Source organism: Peromyscus californicus, unplaced genomic scaffold, assembly GCF_007827085.1.
Source record: "Peromyscus californicus insignis strain IS unplaced genomic scaffold, ASM782708v3 Scaffold_18__1_contigs__length_77618521, whole genome shotgun sequence".
NCBI lineage: Eukaryota > Metazoa > Chordata > Mammalia > Rodentia > Cricetidae > Peromyscus > Peromyscus californicus.
The window spans coordinates 58,586,957-58,604,121 of NW_026294480.1; the positions used below are offsets into that span (position 1 = coordinate 58,586,957).

Here is a 17,165-nt window from a genome sequence, read left to right on the forward strand (position 1 = left end):
ATGGTTCATTAGAAAGACTCAGAGTCTAAGGCAGTGGTACCATTTTATTACAGGGAGTGGATGGGAGAACAGAAAGCCATGGCAGGTAGAGCTGGGAGGACTCCTGGCCACGCCCACCTTGCTGCTCCTTCTCCAGCATGGGCAAGGACACATATGCAGTGTCATGAAGGGACTCAGCTTCTCATTCTCTTTCACTTCACAATACTTTATAATTTCCTTTTAATTTCTTCCTTGGTCCATGGGCTATTTAGAAATTTTGGTTTGGGTTTGTTTAATTTCTAGATAGACATTTTCTAGATATTTTTTCTGGAAATTCCTAATTTATTTCCATTTATTGTCAGAGAACATACTTTGTGTTGTTTGAATCCACTTAAAATTTTTTGTTTGAGCCAAATGTAGGTCTATTTCACTCAGCATTTCAAAAAGATTTATTTGAAAAGTCTGTGTTCTTCTTTTGTTGGATGTGATATTCTATCAATCTCAATTAGATAAAAGTGATTACCATATTCTTCATATCACCATCAGGAACAGGTCTATCATTTTGCCATTTGGTTTTTATATGTTCCTCTTTTGTTTTCATTTCTCTATTTCTTTATACAGACTTTCTTTTACATTATTTGGACAATTTTTTTTTTTTTTTTTTTTTTGGTTTTTCGAGACAGGGTTTCTCTGTGTAGCTTTGCGCCTTTTCCTGGAACTCACTTGGTAGCCCAGGCTGGCCTCAAACTCACAGAGATCCACCTGGCTCTGCCTCCCGAGTGCTGGGATTAAAGGCGTGCGCCACCACCGCCCGGCTTTTTTTTTTTATAATAATAATTTATTTAACTTTATTTTTTTGTACATTGGTGTGAAGGTGTCAGATCCCCTGGAACGAGAGTTGCAGACAGTTGTGGGCTGCCATGTGGGTGCTGGGAATTGAACCCGGGTCCTCTGGAAGAGCAGCCAGTGCTCTTATCCACAGAACCATCTCTCCAGCCCCGTGGACAATTTTTAAAATGCCATTCTTTGATCTTTTGGATTTGAGTTGTATCTTATTTTTAATAATGCAGAATTATTGAGAATTGCTTAACAATACAGAGTTACTTAGAATTATCATATACAGCTTTAACTTCCCACAGTGTTTTTTGTAACAAGAATCACTAAAGAGTCTTATTAATAGAAAACCCGGGGCCAGATATTGGGGTGAAAGCTGAAAGATCAGAGAAGCAGAACAGCCAGCCACTAGCTTACCTCTACGAAATCCTCAGCCTCAGGAGAGAGAGTTCCTGTTTCCTCATGCCTTATATACCTTTCTGTGTCCTGCCATATCAGTTGCTGGGATTAAAGGCGTGTGTCATCACTGCCTGGTTCTGTTTCTCTCATGTAGCCCAGTGTGACCTTGAACTCACAGAGATCCAGAAGGATCTCTGCCTCCTGAGTGATAGGATTAAAGGCGTGTGCCACCACTACCTGACCTCTGTGTCTAATTTAGTGGCTGACTCTGTCCTCTGATCCCCAGGCAAGCTTTATGGGGGTACACAGTATATCACCAGTTTTTAACCTAATAGTCTATCAAATAACATAGAACATAAAGCCTTCATGTTATAAGACTCAGTTGGTGCCTATCCACCTATCTATTATGCTGTAGTTTTCATATATATATATATATATATATATATATATATATATATATATATATATCATATCTACATACATAGTAAACTTCACCAGACAATGTTATTATTTTTGTTTTGAACATACATATTTTACAGAAATTCAGAGAAAAATACCAAGTGTTTGCCATCCCCTGAGCACTGAAGTTTTGGGGAAAGGCAATGTGTATGTTTGCTCTGTTCTTCCCTCTCTCTGGCTAGTTTTGTGCGTTTGGGCAAATGCCACGACCATTCAACCTCAGCCGCCTCCTTCTGTGACAAGTCAGTGGGATCCTTAGGTGCCTGCAGGCTTCACAGAGCCATATAGTCTCACACACACCCTCTCCACTCTGGCCTCTCTAATTCTTGAGAAGTTTCATAGTAATGTGACATTTTAGACTCTGAAGCTGTTGCCAAAGGACATAGCCAATTTCTCCATCAATCCTTCAAAAAATCACTGCCATGTATATGAGGATTAGATGCAGGCAGAGCGATGTGGCCACTAACAAAGCCCCTGGCTGTATTTCTGGTCTCTCTGCTGGCAGTTTTGTTGCGGGGTGATGAACGGTCCCCTGGATTTATACCCACTGTCTTCTCCTCTCTGACATAGAGCTCCTGAGCCTTGTCATGGGGAACAGTTTTATCCCAGAGGTGTGTTGTGTTTCATGGAGTGATGAAGGCTCAACACATATAGCTCCAGTAGGCAGAGTCAGGGTGGACAGGTGGCCCATCCAAATGATCCCAAATAAATTATTACCCGGACAACTTTAACGAGAAGTTCTCTAATTCTTACTTTGAGGCATGAATTCTGAATGGAATCTTTTGGCATATTTTCAGCAGAGTGGTGCCAATATCTGCAAAACTGAAAAGTTAGGATTTAAAAAAAAAAAAAGTGCAGCTCTACTTAAAGTCAGAATGCCACCTAATTGAGCTGGCTTCCATCTGTGATCCTGTCTCCCTCCCATCATCCAGGTCCCCCAAACTCGAGCAAGGAGGCTCTTGCTTGTGCTTGGGTAATGTTTTGTGTTTGGCAGGGGGTAGAAATCCATCTGGGCTGCATGGGATTGATGTGATGTCTAGAGATTCTAAATGCTACTCCATTCATGGTTTTGTTTCCCTTTGGGGGGTGCTGTCAGACCCCTCACATGCCTTCTTTTCTAGTGGGGCATTTCCAGAACAAATTGGATGGGCCATCACCATGTCCTAGTATTTCTCGACTGACGGTGTTGATCCTTGGACTGACTAGTCATGGCTGCAGCATTCCAAGGAGCAAATGGCTACATGCTGGTTTCCGTTTTCTTGTCAAGGTTGGGGGTTCACTTTTGGTTCCTCACCCTTTGGGGGCCACCTCTTCTCTCCTACACCCCCGGTGCCTGGAACATGGTCTAGCACTCTCTAGATGAATGAATTCACAGGGGTGACACACCTGATTTTGTCTCCTAGTAGACAGGAAACAAGACCTAGCCATCTTCACCAGCCCAGTAAGTCTTTCCAAGTTAAATTAGAAGATGGGAATAATTAAGCACGCCTTTTGACTCTGGGGGTGATTATTTACAAGATGTAAGCAGAAAATCTGATGAAAGATGTTTCCAGAACCTCAGGTCACAGAATCACAGAACTGACTTTGGCTGTTGGCTTCTCATTACTCACTTGGGTGCACTGGCCCTGCCCGTTCGCTGGCTCTCCAGGGAGCTGATTTATTAAGCACTGGTCTGGAGGCTCACTTCTAGCTTGTGTTAATCAGAGTGAAATGAAGCCCTGGTGTCATTCAGTAGTTCGGTGGCTCTCCTGTTGAGACTCCTACAACGGGACCCGGAAAGCACTGGATCTTTGCAATTCCTTCATCCTCTTGACAAAATCTAGCAGGCACATAGGCTTATACTTTATTTGGCAAAAGTCTCATTTGCCATTGACAATTCTTTAAGAACAAAACATTAGGCAAAAAGAAATCTCTTACTAAGTCTGTTGTCCATAATGTCTTCTTGTCACTGGGCAGTGACGGGACCTAGCTGGGGGAATGACAGCATGAGAGGGAAGGCCCCAAGTGTGCTGCTGTGTGTGCACCCCCCAGGAAACCATCCCACCTGAGCTCAGCTCTGAGCTTCACAGGAAGTGAGGTCACAGTACCAAGTCACCAAACCCAGATTCCTGAGACACAGAATCCAGCCATGATGAAAGAGAAAGCCAGAGAGGATGGCATCATTCCTGTGGTCATAGGTCACCCCACAGTGTTCCAAGGTCACGGGTTCTTTAGCACAGCCCCCGGGCCTGCACTCTCACCCTTATCTTGGGACTTGTCGGACATGAAGTTTCAGCTCCACGACTGGGTCAGAAACTGTAGGGTAGGACCTGACGGTCTTGGTACCCCTTTCAGGTACCTCACACATCCCATCTTATTCCGTCCTCAAAAGAAGGTGATTGCTTTTAGATGTCAGCTTGTCTAAGTTAAAGAACACCTGAATAGCTCTCTCTTGGTACATCTGCCTGGGAGGGTAGTTCCCGGAGAGATGGGATCTGAGTCAATGAACTGAGAAAGAAGGGCCAACCCACAACTGATGTGGGTCAGTACCACCCGAGGGACATTAGAAAATTGAAAGGCAGAGCAGGTGTTCTCCTAGACTGGAGGTCCATCGTCACCTCCTGCACGATGCTGCTGCAGGTTCTAAGTGACTCAGACCCCAGCACTGATACATCGGACCCCCTTGCCCTCTTGCTCTCGGACGCGTCTTGTGAGACTGCCACCTCCAGCATTTCATCCAACAGTTTGCATAACACATCCCTGTGTCTTTCAATGTACCTGTGTCCCCTGAATAACTGCCTGATGGAGTGGGTGTTGTTGCTTACACCGTGAGGAAGAAGCGGAGGCATGGTGAAGCTCCTAAGCACTCAGATTTATAGCTACAAAGGGAAGGATCAATACACCTGTCGCCAAAAGGTAGGCTCTGGCTGAGGGGACAGTTCAGTGGGAGAGCTCTTGCCTAGTATATTTAAGTCCCTGGGCTCTGTCCCCCATACTGCAAAATGAAAACACCCAACACCTATTCTTTTGCTGCTTGAACAGTGTGGCCTCAAACTCTAATGTGGAACGGAGCCCCTGGAGATGGTTATTAACATGCAGGTTCTGATTCTGTAAGTCGGAAAAGAGGCTGTTGGTAGTTCGTTATAATGAGCTCCCATGTGTTAGCAATGCTGCTGATGCGCTGACCACACCCTGGGCATGACTGTGTCCCGAGTTACCTCCTGGTCCCCAGACCTATAGACCAGCCTCAAATGAGGCTCACAGAGCCCTGAATACTTTGGATCCACTAAACCAGTAGGCCTAACTCTTGGGTGAGGGTGGCGCATTACACATTTTGAGTGAGCAAAGTCTACAAAAATGGTTATTGGGACTAGCGAAATGGCTCAGTGGTTAAGACTGCTTACTGCCCTTCCAGAAGACTTAAGTTCAGTTCCTAGCACCCATGCCAGGTGACTGACTCCTGTAACTCCAGCACTAAAAGACTCTACACCCTCCTTTGGATGCCAAGTGCACCTGCACTCACATATGCAAGCCATTCCTATACATAATTATAAACTAAAATATATTTTAAAAAATCATTTCACTGAGAAAAGCCATGAAAGCTTATCTCTGTAAAGGCTCTTCCAAATGAGTGCAGAATGTGGAGCCATCAGCCACCAGCCTGGCAGGTCGGGGACACTTGGCTAAGGGACACCTATAGTATCTGAACATGTCACTGTGGCATTGCAAAGGACAGTGACGCTTCAGCTTTCCCAAGAAAATATTGGATAGCAGAAGAGAGTGAGCCTGCAATCAGCTGGCAGTCACTAATTCTCTGGGGAAGACAGCTTGGGATTTGTCTTTTGAATCTTGTGTCACCCTAAACATTCATATGCCCTTTCATCCATGTCCGACCACTGCCTGCTGCTTGGACATGAGTAACGTTTTGAATGTTGTTCAGATAAAAAGGAAGAGACGCTGTCACACTGCCTATTAGGTTCACAGTTGTCACTGTGGGGAGGAAGCCTGCCCCCCACCCTGCCCCTGCCCGCCAACACACACACACACACACACACACACACACACACACACACACACACACACACACCAGGATCAGCATCAGTGCACCCAAGCCGCTGTCTGTCCTGGTGTTGTGGGTTGCTGAGAACCAGCTCAGAATACATAAAAGGAAATAAGCTGTGGCTGCAGGAACGAGGCTCCTGGATGCTGACGAGGTGTCTTGTTCCGTGGCGGGAGGCTGCTCTGGCAGGGCTTTTGAGGTGTGTGAATCTGCAAGTGGGTTTGGAGACGACAGCAGACTGAGAAAAGATCTTTGATCTGTGCATCAGAGCCTTTTGTTTCTTGAGAAAATGCTCATCATGGTGTTTTCACTGAGGAGAGATGATCAAAGATGTCTGCGTGATGCCATGATGCCACTTACGGTCATTTCACTCCGGGCACGTGAGGGAGGGTCTCCAGGGACTCGGTTCCTGTTGTCGGAGCTCTGCACCCAGTACTTGAGCTTAGTTAAGCACCAAGTACTTAACCAGGGTTCTGCCACATCCAAGAAAGCCTTGTGTTGTAGTAAATGAAGAATATTGAGTATTTTTTAAATTGTTTAGCAAGTCAACTCTGTGAGCTACCCTGGTTATTTAAGCAAATGATATCTTTGTTCATCCCAACCATCTATTTACTGATTTCTGTAATATTTGTGGGGCAGAAGAAACACAGAAAAATTTGATAGTACAGATAAATCTGAGTTTGAAAATAGTGATCAGGGCTGGAGAGATGGCTCGGTGGTTAAGAGCACTGACTGCTTTTCCAGAGGACTTGGGTTCAATTCCCAGCACCCACATGGCAGCTCACAACTGTCTCTAACTCCAGTATCTGACACCCTCACACAGACATACATCCAGGCAAAATACCAATGCAAAAGAAATAAAAGTAAATAAATTTAAAAAAGAAAAGAAAAATAGTGATCAAAACTTCCCTTCAATATAGCCAGCATTATTTTTAAATGACTGTACTGGTTATTTTTCGTCAATGTGACCTAAGCTGGAGTCACCTGGGAAGAGGGAACCTTGAGTGAAAATTTGCCTCCATCAGATTGTCCTGGGGGCATGTTGGGGGGGGGATATTTCCTTGATTAACGACCAATGTGGGACCATCTCTGGGCTGTGGTCCTGGATTGTATAATGAAGTAGGTTTAGCAAGCCATGGGGAATAAGCCCATTAGCTTATGAAGTGGTGGTCACCACTTCAGTTCCTGCCTCCAGGTTCCTGCTTGAGTTCCTACCCTGACTTCCCGTAACCTGAGAGTTAAATAAACCCTTTCCTCCCCAGGCTGGTTTCGATCAGGGTTTTATCACAGCCACAGAGAAGCAAATGAGAACAATGACTGAGGAGAATTGCTCTCACTTCCCATTTTATTACAGATGTGTGGATGGATATAGCACTCTTTGTTTATTAAAACATGCTGTCCATTTTATAATGAGAGCTACAGTACAATGTGCCCTAGAGACGCTCTCAGAGGCTCAGAGAGCCAAGGCAGGGCTAATGGTGTGCCCCAGTATTTGATGGTCTTGATTTCTCACCTTTATCAGACTTGGCATTATCAGAGAATAAGGGTGCATTTTTTTTCTATACTGTATTTGCTTTTCACTTTTTAGAAATATGACACTTTACAGAAATTGCTTTATCTGTTTTTTCCTGTGAAACTTTTTATGAGTTAGTGTTTTTAGTGAGAGAAGTATTAAGTATAATTAACAAAGACCAATGTGATGGCCAAATCATTAATAACGATGTCTTCGCCACAGGTGTAAGGTAAGGACCCCAGTTAACTCCAGTCTCTTATGGATTCATCTTAGACCTAACAGCCACCACGCCCTAGTGTTAGCACTGGATACACAATAGTAATCAAGTTAGACATAACCTCCATCCCCGCTGCAGGGGACAGATTAGTCAGAGAGACAAGGTTACAGACGGTGTTAAATCACTAAGAAGAGTCCATTGAGAGCAAGTCACTGAAGGGCTTGACCTCATGAGGGACTGAAGTGGGAGGCAAGTATGTGAAAACCTTCCTGGTGGGAGCCATGTGAGAACAAGACCAGCTGAACAGGGCGAGAGGAAGAGAGCAGACTGAGAAACTTCCCCGCAGAAACAGGGCCCATATGAACTGGAGATAACAAAAAGCGTCAGAGAATCAGAAGATAGAAAGGTGGCCAGGAGAGCCTTGCCGCTGAGAGCCCGGGGGAGCGTGGCTGTGCCCAGCAGTGCAGCTGGGGAGCCAGTGGGAGCCAGGCCCCTGGCAGTCTCACTGCCTGCTTATATATGCATTGCTGAGGCCAATGAGAAGTGGAAGTTTTTATTTTATTCTGTTGTTCTTTCGAGGCAGAGTCTCTCTACCTAGCCCTGGCAGTCCTGGAATTCACTATGGAGACCAGGCTGGCCTCAAACTCACAGAGATCTACCTGCCTCTATCTCCTGAGTGCTGGGATTAAAGACATGCACCAGGCAACACTTTCTTAGGAAAAGTTTATATATAAAATATTTGTGGTAAGTTTAAAAATTTTTAAAGTATTTTTTAAATAAAAAATTGGAAGACTTATAAGTGACTACCCATTCACTACCTCAGTACAACGTGAGCATGTGACTCCATCATGATTCCATCTGTGGTCCTGAAACCATCCTTCATTGCCTCCCATTGTTTTATGGCTTACCAACCACTAAGTGATGGGCACACATCAGTGTAGCTAGCTCACTGCTTGTCCTATCAGCATGCATAGTAACTAGAGTTTAGTAATGGTTTTTGTTTTTAAGGTAGAAAATGTACAGATCTTATAGTTTCTCCTGAGTTTGACGAAGAACATATCTCTAACTCCCATATCATCAAAAAACAAAGAACAACCGAATTTTAGCCTCTTAAAAGTTTCCCCTGAGACCCTTCGTAGCCTGTCACTACCTACACCCCTTCCCTTGCCGCTCCAATAAGGCCAATAAGGCCTATTCTACAACAATAACAGACTTTCTAGAGCTTCACACAGTGTGTTCTCTGCGGTCTGCCTTCTTCTGATCACCAGCTTTCTGAGATTCATCTGGGTTGTGTCCATCAGCAACATCTTCCTGTTCATTTTGTTATTTGTTTGTTTGTTTGTTTTTCCAGTATATTATCCTGTTAATGGAGCCCTGGGCTGTTTCCAGCCTTGGACTTCTTTGAGCATCCTTGAATGAGTTACTTCTGTGAAGAAACATTTTTGTATCCCTGGGGTAATATTTTGTCATGGAGATGTACTTATAAATTGGTACAAAAGAGCCAGACTGGGTATTTATTCAAAGGGATTGCGTGATTCTATCCTCCCCCTAACATGTGAGTATTCCAAGTGTTTATCCTTGACAGCTGCTTCTCAGCTATTCTGTTGGGTAAAGAGGGGATATGATCTTCCTTTAAATGTAGAAAATCATTTATTCAAGGACTTGATGGAGATTCATGAAGCCAATGGAAATCCCTGAAAATGTGGAAAAAAATATTAAATTCAGTATCACTGAAACTTACCCAGCTTCATGACATCTGGGATTTTTGTCCCTTGTAAGATAATCTAAGAATGTCATAAACCCTTTCCACTTAACAATTTCTTTTTATCCACGATAGGTACAGAAAATAGATATATAAGTCAAACATTTACTGATAATAAATCATACAGAGAATTTAAAACAGTTCTTTACTATGTGCATACTTTTAACGTGTGTTAAAGACAACAGCAAATTTGTATACCAATTAGATTTACTTTTACATAAAGGACTAAATGTTGGCTGAGCATTCAATATTGCAGAACACAGATCACTTTCCGGGTTTTTGAGGGTCGGTCAATATTTTAATTTTATAACCATCAATGTTGAGAATACCAATTCACAAAAATATATAGTACAAAAGGATAGAAGCACACTTGGGGCCATTTCAGAAGTTATCAGATATCCTATCCTAACCCAAGTCAACATTCAGAAAGATTTGCTGAGACTTGAGTGTGGTACGCTGGTCTCAGGGAGACTTTGCCTGCTAATAGTTGAGAGCATCTTGGACTGAGAAGGATAAGGAGAGAAAGGCCCATGCCACCCTGATCTAAGCTGACTTTGTTACTAAGACAATAAAATCATGATGTTTTACTCACTTTGAAAATCAAACATCCCGACACAGTACAAGCCAAGGAAATACTGAATGATACTTACATGCTGAGGAACAATGATAGGGTCATAGTAAATCATCTTTTCTATAATTAATGTTTCCATCAGAGCAGAAAAAAATAGAAATCCATAACATACACCAGCCTGGAGTCTGAGCTGAGGTGCGGCGCGCAGCGTTGTTGGCACCATGTGGATGGTGGTGTGTGTGGTGCAAACTGCCCGAGTTGGTGTTCTGGACCAAGGCTTTGGTGAAGTCATGTGATGCAGTGCAAGCAAGCACTGCTGGAACACCTGGATTGATTGTGTGCTGTTTTTGAATTAATTTTGGTCCCTGCGCATTCAGAAAGCTTTTTATTATTGCCAAATATTTCATGCTTCCCACATTCCCATGACCCCATATGCCCATATACAATTGTGACCCACAGTTTGCGACGTGTGGGTCTAAGTCAACCTGAGAGGCTTTCACACCACAGTAAACTGAGAGTATCGATTGTAAAGGAATATTCTTTAAGAAACAAATGACCCTGAAATTGTACACATACACATACACACACACACACACACACACACACACACACACACACACACACACACACACACGGGGCGGGGGGGGGAGATTGTAGTGCTTTTTAGAGTTGAGTATAACTACAGGCTGAAGGTGTAGCTCCATGACAGGGAACTTGGCCTTCATGTCCAAGGACCAGAAACTATCTCTAGGACTATGGAAAAGGAAGAACCGGCCAGAAAGGGAGGGTGGATCGTGTGAAGGCGAGCATAATCAGGCATTAGTAAATAAAGCATTTAAGCACAGGGCAGCAAATTTTGTGGCAACCTATGATATTTTAATTAAGGGTTTAAAATTATAATTACACACACATACACACACACACACACACACACACACACACACACACACACACACAAGCTGCAAGCTTCAAAGACTTGCTGGAAAATCACAGCTCTGAGCTCTGACCGTTTCACGGACCGAGGACAGTAGAATTCACTGCAGAAACCATCGCGTTCAAAGCCTGTGGTTCCAGCAGCAGCGCGTGTGGTCACCATGCCCAGGCATTCCTGCACAGGAACACACTACATTTTAACCTTGACAAGAAGGAAAACGTGTGTGCGCTAGAGAAAGTGACAACCCTGAGGATGGGGAATCCTGATCTTGCTAAAGCACGTGACAAAGCTCATACCTTCCCAGAATTCTGGGGAAAGGCTGTTTGTGCTGATCTGTGAGGTAGTTCCAGGCTGTAAGATGATAAGTCAGGCCTGGGACAACACGCTGGAGCCCTTTGCCTGAAGAGCTATATAACAGGCAATGGGCTATCAAACTAGAGAAACCATGGTTAATAGTTCTGTGCACTACCTGTGTGGTAATCAAACTTTAAACCTCAGTTTCCCGGCCATTCATGTCCAAGGGAATGGTTGCGTGTCCAAGGGAATGGTTGCGTGTCCAAGGGAATGGTTTGTGATGATTCAATTGTAAGCAGAAAGCTGCCAGCGCTCGGCTAACACAAGAAACGGCTGTGGTCGTGGGACGAAGTTCATCCCTCTCCCTGCCCCTCAAGTCCCTGAGCCTCTCCTGGACCCATCAAAGATTATGGTGCTACCCATTCCTTGTTTGATTTCTCCATGAAATCCACTAAGGGTTGAGCCTCTCCTGGACCCATCAAAGATTATGGTGCTACCCATTCCTTGCTTGATTTCTCCATGAAATCCACTAAGGGTTAAGAGGGAAGTCATTTTGGAATAATTCCTACTGAATTATAAACTTAGATCTCCGGGGGAGATTCTTGTTCTGAGTGGGGATTTTTTTTTTTTTCGTCCATGTGAATCCTGTAAAATGAGGGTACTCAGATGAGGCATGTAGATCATCAGTCAGAGAACTTAATCTGAAAAGCCCAAGCTTGATGGGATGTGATAGGAGGGGAGCTCCCCATCCTCCTCTGTACAGAGGATGGTAAAGTGGGTCCCCAACATAGCATCCCTGTGCGGAGGCTGATACAGCCTGGAAGACTGTTGTTGTGAAGCATGGAGGGTCTCTAGCCCCTGCTGCTGGCAGTGGGTACAGAGCCCACCAGAGGCCAGTGTGCTCATGTGGAGGCAGCAAGTTCAGCTCAAAGCACCAAGCGCTAAACATTGTATGTGGAAAAAGATGGGCCAGAGCCATGCCAGCCAATGGAATTGTACCTGTGCTCTACCTCTCTGGGCCACCCCACCCCACCCCTCAGTGGCTGGGACACATTTTTAATCCCCAATTAGAACTGTGCTGGTTCCAATCTAGAGAGAACACATGACCCACAGTAGAGGCCATGGGAGCCATTTTGATGAGCTGTGAGCCTATGAGAAACGAGAGAAGGGAGTTTGGGGGCGTTTATTACTGTTTTTGTTTTTCATAATATGGGAAGCCATGGGCTTTGCTCCTAGAGGCGTATGTATGTTGGTTAAAGACAGAAAGCTTTTAAGTGAGAACTGACTGAGGAGAAAGAATGAGGCAAGGGTTTTATTCATATTGAACATATAAAAATGTGCATTGAGCTTGGTGGCTTTGTAGAACACGGTCTTTAATCCTGAAGGAAAACATGAAATGATGTTCATGGAAGAAATCATAAAAGGTGCCATAATTATGGGGTGAGAGTCAACAGCCATGACTAACATGACCGAGATATCACAGGTGGGCCATGGATTCTGTATGGACATTTTGTGAAGATGTGAAATGGACCGAGCAGAAGGGTTTTGTAGGAAGCCTCATTTTAACACCTCAGTTGGCCTGGCTGTTTTTGTGTGTTTGTGTGCATGCTTATGTGGGTGTGTGCATACAGGTTCACACATGGATGCCTGTGGAGGCCATAAGTTGATATGAGTTTCTTCCTAGTCACCCTCTATCTTATTTTTTTGCGAGAGGGTATCTCACTGAATCTGGAGCTTATGGATTGAGTTTGACTGGCTGGCCAATGGGCTGCAGGCCTCTCTCTACCCCATAGCACTGGGATAACAGACGCACATCACCACATCTAGATTTTTACACGGATCCTAGATATCTGAACTCAGAGCTTATGTGGCAGGCACTTTACCGACCAAACCATCTCCCCAGCCCTACCTTGTTATTCTTCAATGGTTCAATGAAGCCTGGGACATTTTGCCTATGTCTAACATAAGGAAGCTTCCCGGCCATCACAGATGATGCAAAGTCACGCTAGTCTTCCTTCACTGTCAGTCATTCCCCGCCCCCCCCCCCCCCTCAGTCTCCTGTCTTGTTAAAACTTAACCTTGCCTCTGCACTGAGTGCTGCACAGGTTGGCTGGCCCAAGCCCTGGATGGAAGCAGATGGATTTAGCAGAGAAGCAGTGGGATTCTAAGTGTGAATGGCAATGTGCCCACCAGCAGGGCCTTAGTCAATTGTAAATGCAAGAGATGCAGAATCCATGAAACGCATGTGTGTTCTTCCTCGTGTTGATGACTTCGTTGGGTCATTTGGCCGATGTCTATTGAACATTTGCACCAAATCATTAGCATGAAGCAAACCTGATAATGAGAAAAAGAACTAGGTGCAAAGTGGCAGCTAAAGTTCAGGCCTCGTGAGGAAATGGTTCATCAATTGACTCTGCCAGCAATTGAGGAACATTTCAGGAACAGTTCTAAAACACAGAAATTTTAGATGTAAGCCGGACTTTGTATTTCAGAAAACAAACGTGACCTGCCTGAAACAAGCAGGTTACATATTGGGTTATTAAAATCTGACTTGAGTCCTGGCCTTTGTCCTTCAGCATTTCTACAGACTGTCAAGATGAGCTGCTAGCTAGCGGGAGATTTAGGTCTACCTGGAGAGTTCCGCCCTTGGGCCCTTTCCTGCTCTTAGGCTCCTGACCGAGTGTCTGAAAGCAATAGAGCATTTGTGGTCTTACACTTGGTGTGTGTCTCTCATCCTGTCATGCAATGCGTGCAACACCTTGCTTTCTGGAAGTCTTCAGAGCCTTTTAACTAAGTTGTGGAATTCGACAAATGACATACAATCTCTCTCTCTCTCTCTCTCTCTCTCTCTCTCTCTCTCTCTCTCTCTCTCTCTCTTACCCAAACTTCGGACTGACTCTAGATTCACAGGATCCATCGTGATTCCGGGGATAACTCCCAAACAGGTGAGAGCATTGAATGTTTACTCTCTGCTGAGGGGTGCTTGGTCGACCCAGTTTATCTTTGCTCAGAAGGGGTTCAAGATGACATTTTTCCTCCTAGAATGGGGACTGCTGGAAATCTAAGTGCTGGTATTGGAGGGTTAGAGAGCCAGAGGGACAGCAGGAATCCTTTACAAATCTCTTGGTTTGTGGTAGCCTTCCCTCCTAAGGCCCTCCCCTTCTGGATTTTCTTTTATTGGCTAGAGACCATGTAGAGCAGATGAAGCCAGCATAGAGTGGTCTAGAGGAAAGGCAGACCATCAAGGACAGGTGAGAGCACAGTTAGGGATTGCCCATGTTTGCTTCCCTTTCTCAGTAGTAGTTGGTGACTGCTTTTCCAAATGGAAATGTGGCTGGACGCTGATCCAGGAGGCTAAGCACTGGGTTTCCATTTCAGCTCCCTACTCATATCTTAGACCTTGAACAACAGTCAGATCTCTGGTTTCTTTATCTACAAAGTGAAAGGGTGACTTGGTGGAAATCTGCTTGGTGGAAGGCCTAGAATTATCTGACCACTGGAGAGGGAAAAAGTTAATTACAAAAGCTTTGCAAATCTTCTTTCTCCTGTAACGATGGCCTTCAACCATTCTCTTCTGTCTGGGCACCTGATTAGACCCTGGATTAGTTGGACAGTTCTTCTCCTTGATTCCAGAATAATGACAGTTAGCCTACACTGAATGAATTCATTTGCGCTTTCTGGCCTTCAGAATTTCATTTGCAAAGTGAATTAACAGCACCTGCCTCGTTGCTGTGATGACCAAAGAAGATGCACTTAGCTGTAGACCATCTTTCTTCTCCTTTCGAATGTTTCCTAGGCCAGAACAACCTTGACTGGTACAATGACGATTCATGTGCGGGCACCCTCTCTCAAATATTTCCGTTAATTTATATCACATTTAGAAGGTACTACCCAAAAAGCTGCAATAAGTATCCCCCTGTCCCTTACAGTGCCTAGCATGACCTTGCACATCATAGACACTCAGCCAATGCTCAGAGGTCCTTCATCAGTTAAAGGTCTCCCTCCTGGGAAGCATACAGTCCACTGCTTATCAGTTCTTTAACCTTGTCCTACCCTCCTAGTCTTTCCAGTCTCAATTCCTTGTGGGTATCCTGGGACTAGGACTATGTAACCTTCAGAAAGGATGTAATTGTTAAATGAGATCATCGTTATATTTAAAGTACACAGCACAATGTCTGATGCACAGTAGGTTCTCAGTAAGTAACTATTTTTAATGGGAGGCAGAGTCCCTTTGCCACTGAGTTCTTTTCTATGATTAAAAATTTTACTTCATTCTATGGGCATCTGTTAAGAATGAATAATGACCCAGGTGGTGGTGGTGCATGCCTTTAATCCCAGCACTCAGGAGGTAGAGGCAGGCAGATCTCTGTGAGTTCAGGGCCAGCCTGGTCTATTGAGTGAGTACTAGGACAGCCAGAATTATATAGAGAAAAAAAGAATGAACAATGAATTCTCGAATTTAAATGCACCTCACTGAAGAAAAACTTCTTCAGACATAACTAGTTCTGTTGCTGTCAAGTCTTAGAATCTAAGAGATGAAATCAGGAAGAATAATAGCATCTAGCTTTGAATCATTTTTGTGTGTTGTACAAACGAACCAATGTAATCGATAGCAGGTACACTCTGTAGGCTTACTGTGTGGCAGGCACTATTCTAAGGGCTGCTCGGGGATTAACTCAGGTACTGCCCACAACAGCCTCTGAATGAGAAACTCTAATTATCCCCTTTGCAGATGCTGAGACACAAAACAGTTAAGTAACGTCTCCAAGGCTGTACAGCTACTCTTTGGCAAACTAAGCCAGAACCTGCACAGTTTGCCTCTAGAGTTGGTTTCTTCAGTATTAGGCTGCCTCAACCTTTTTGGTGCCACAGGCAACTCTTATGGAAGTGAGCATTGTGGCACCGTGGTGGTTTTCCTGCTTACATCTCCTTATTTAATGGCCCCTGAGAACTACACTCCTCCTGCTGGCTCTTGAATTGCCTTCTCTTCAGAGTGGTTCTGTTTTATGGTTACACTTCTCATTCAGGAGTTACTCTCAGGAAGCAAATGTGCCCGCAGGGCACATTTCTGAGGCCAACACTGTCACCTTGGCATCTTTTAACAACCTGGTGTTCATTGGTGATGTGTGATTCTGGCATCAGCACCACAGAACATTTCAGTGTTGAGTCCCCCTTCCCATGGTCAGCAGGACACAGTCACTTGATGAAATCCATTCCCAGAGAAGGTAGATGGATGCCTGACTTTCAGAAGTGTCCCAGACTTGTCCCAACTAGCTTCTCAATGCAAATATCTATGGATTTCATTAGGATTGTATTTCTCCCTGCCTATTCTCCTAAGAGCTTCCCTACCCAGGCGAGTGGAGCCCTTTAGTCAAGATGAACCCCTCAAACATTTCCTTTAAGTTTTATTTTCAGGATGACGTTTTAGTTATGGCACTAAATAGCCCATAACAAACACTGCTTCCACAATGTAACGTAGTCCCAGAAGAAAAAGACATTGTTTTCGCACTAGGTCATGTTGTGTGTGACTGATCATTTTGTGTTGATTTGAAGAGAAAGTAGTTTCTCGATTCTTGAATTTGCTTTCTAGAGCTTCAAATCTTCTTTAGAGCATAAGGGGAAAGGTGTAAGTTCGCACTCTAATACGCTGACAGCTGACCTCTGTCTCTCCTCTGAACTCCCCAGAGCCTCATTCATTCAGACACAAGAGCCGAAGGAAAGAGTCCATTGATGTGAAATCAATATCTTCTCGAGGCAGCGATGGTAAGAAGTTCCTCCGATATCCTTGACCTTTTGAAAGTGTAGAAAATGACAGAGGGAACGAGCAAACATTTCATCCACATAGAAACTCCAAGGAGAAAAGATTGCAACTGGAGTAGACTTTTCTTCCGATAAATGGAGAACATTTTAGGATTTAAGTAAATAAATTCCCTTGTGTAGCAAGCACATACCCCAGTTACGGGGGAAGAATAATCACTCTTGATTCAGACTTGGTATAACACTCATTTATTCACACAGTAAGATTACAAGCAATATTCATCCTGTCTTTCAAATGGAAGCAGGAGTACCTCTCCGGGTGTACAGGTCCGGACTCGCTACGTCTGTTCCTCTGGATCTTGGGTCAGCCTTCCTCAGGTCAGCCACATCTGCACTGGGGACAGGAT

General features: G+C 44.3%; 1 protein-coding gene across 8 annotated transcripts in view; it reads left to right on the forward strand.

The window, feature by feature from the left end:
• Pde8b (phosphodiesterase 8B) overlaps positions 1–17,165 on the forward strand; it is a 226,730-nt gene that overhangs the window by 180,827 nt on the left and 28,738 nt on the right. For all 8 annotated transcript variants that reach the window (XM_052743543.1, XM_052743544.1, XM_052743538.1 and 5 more), the window contains 2 exons: positions 13,904–13,946; positions 16,687–16,764. In XM_052743543.1, coding sequence (XP_052599503.1) covers positions 13,904–13,946; positions 16,687–16,764 — 121 coding nt within the window. The remainder of the gene's footprint in view (positions 1–13,903; positions 13,947–16,686; positions 16,765–17,165) is intronic.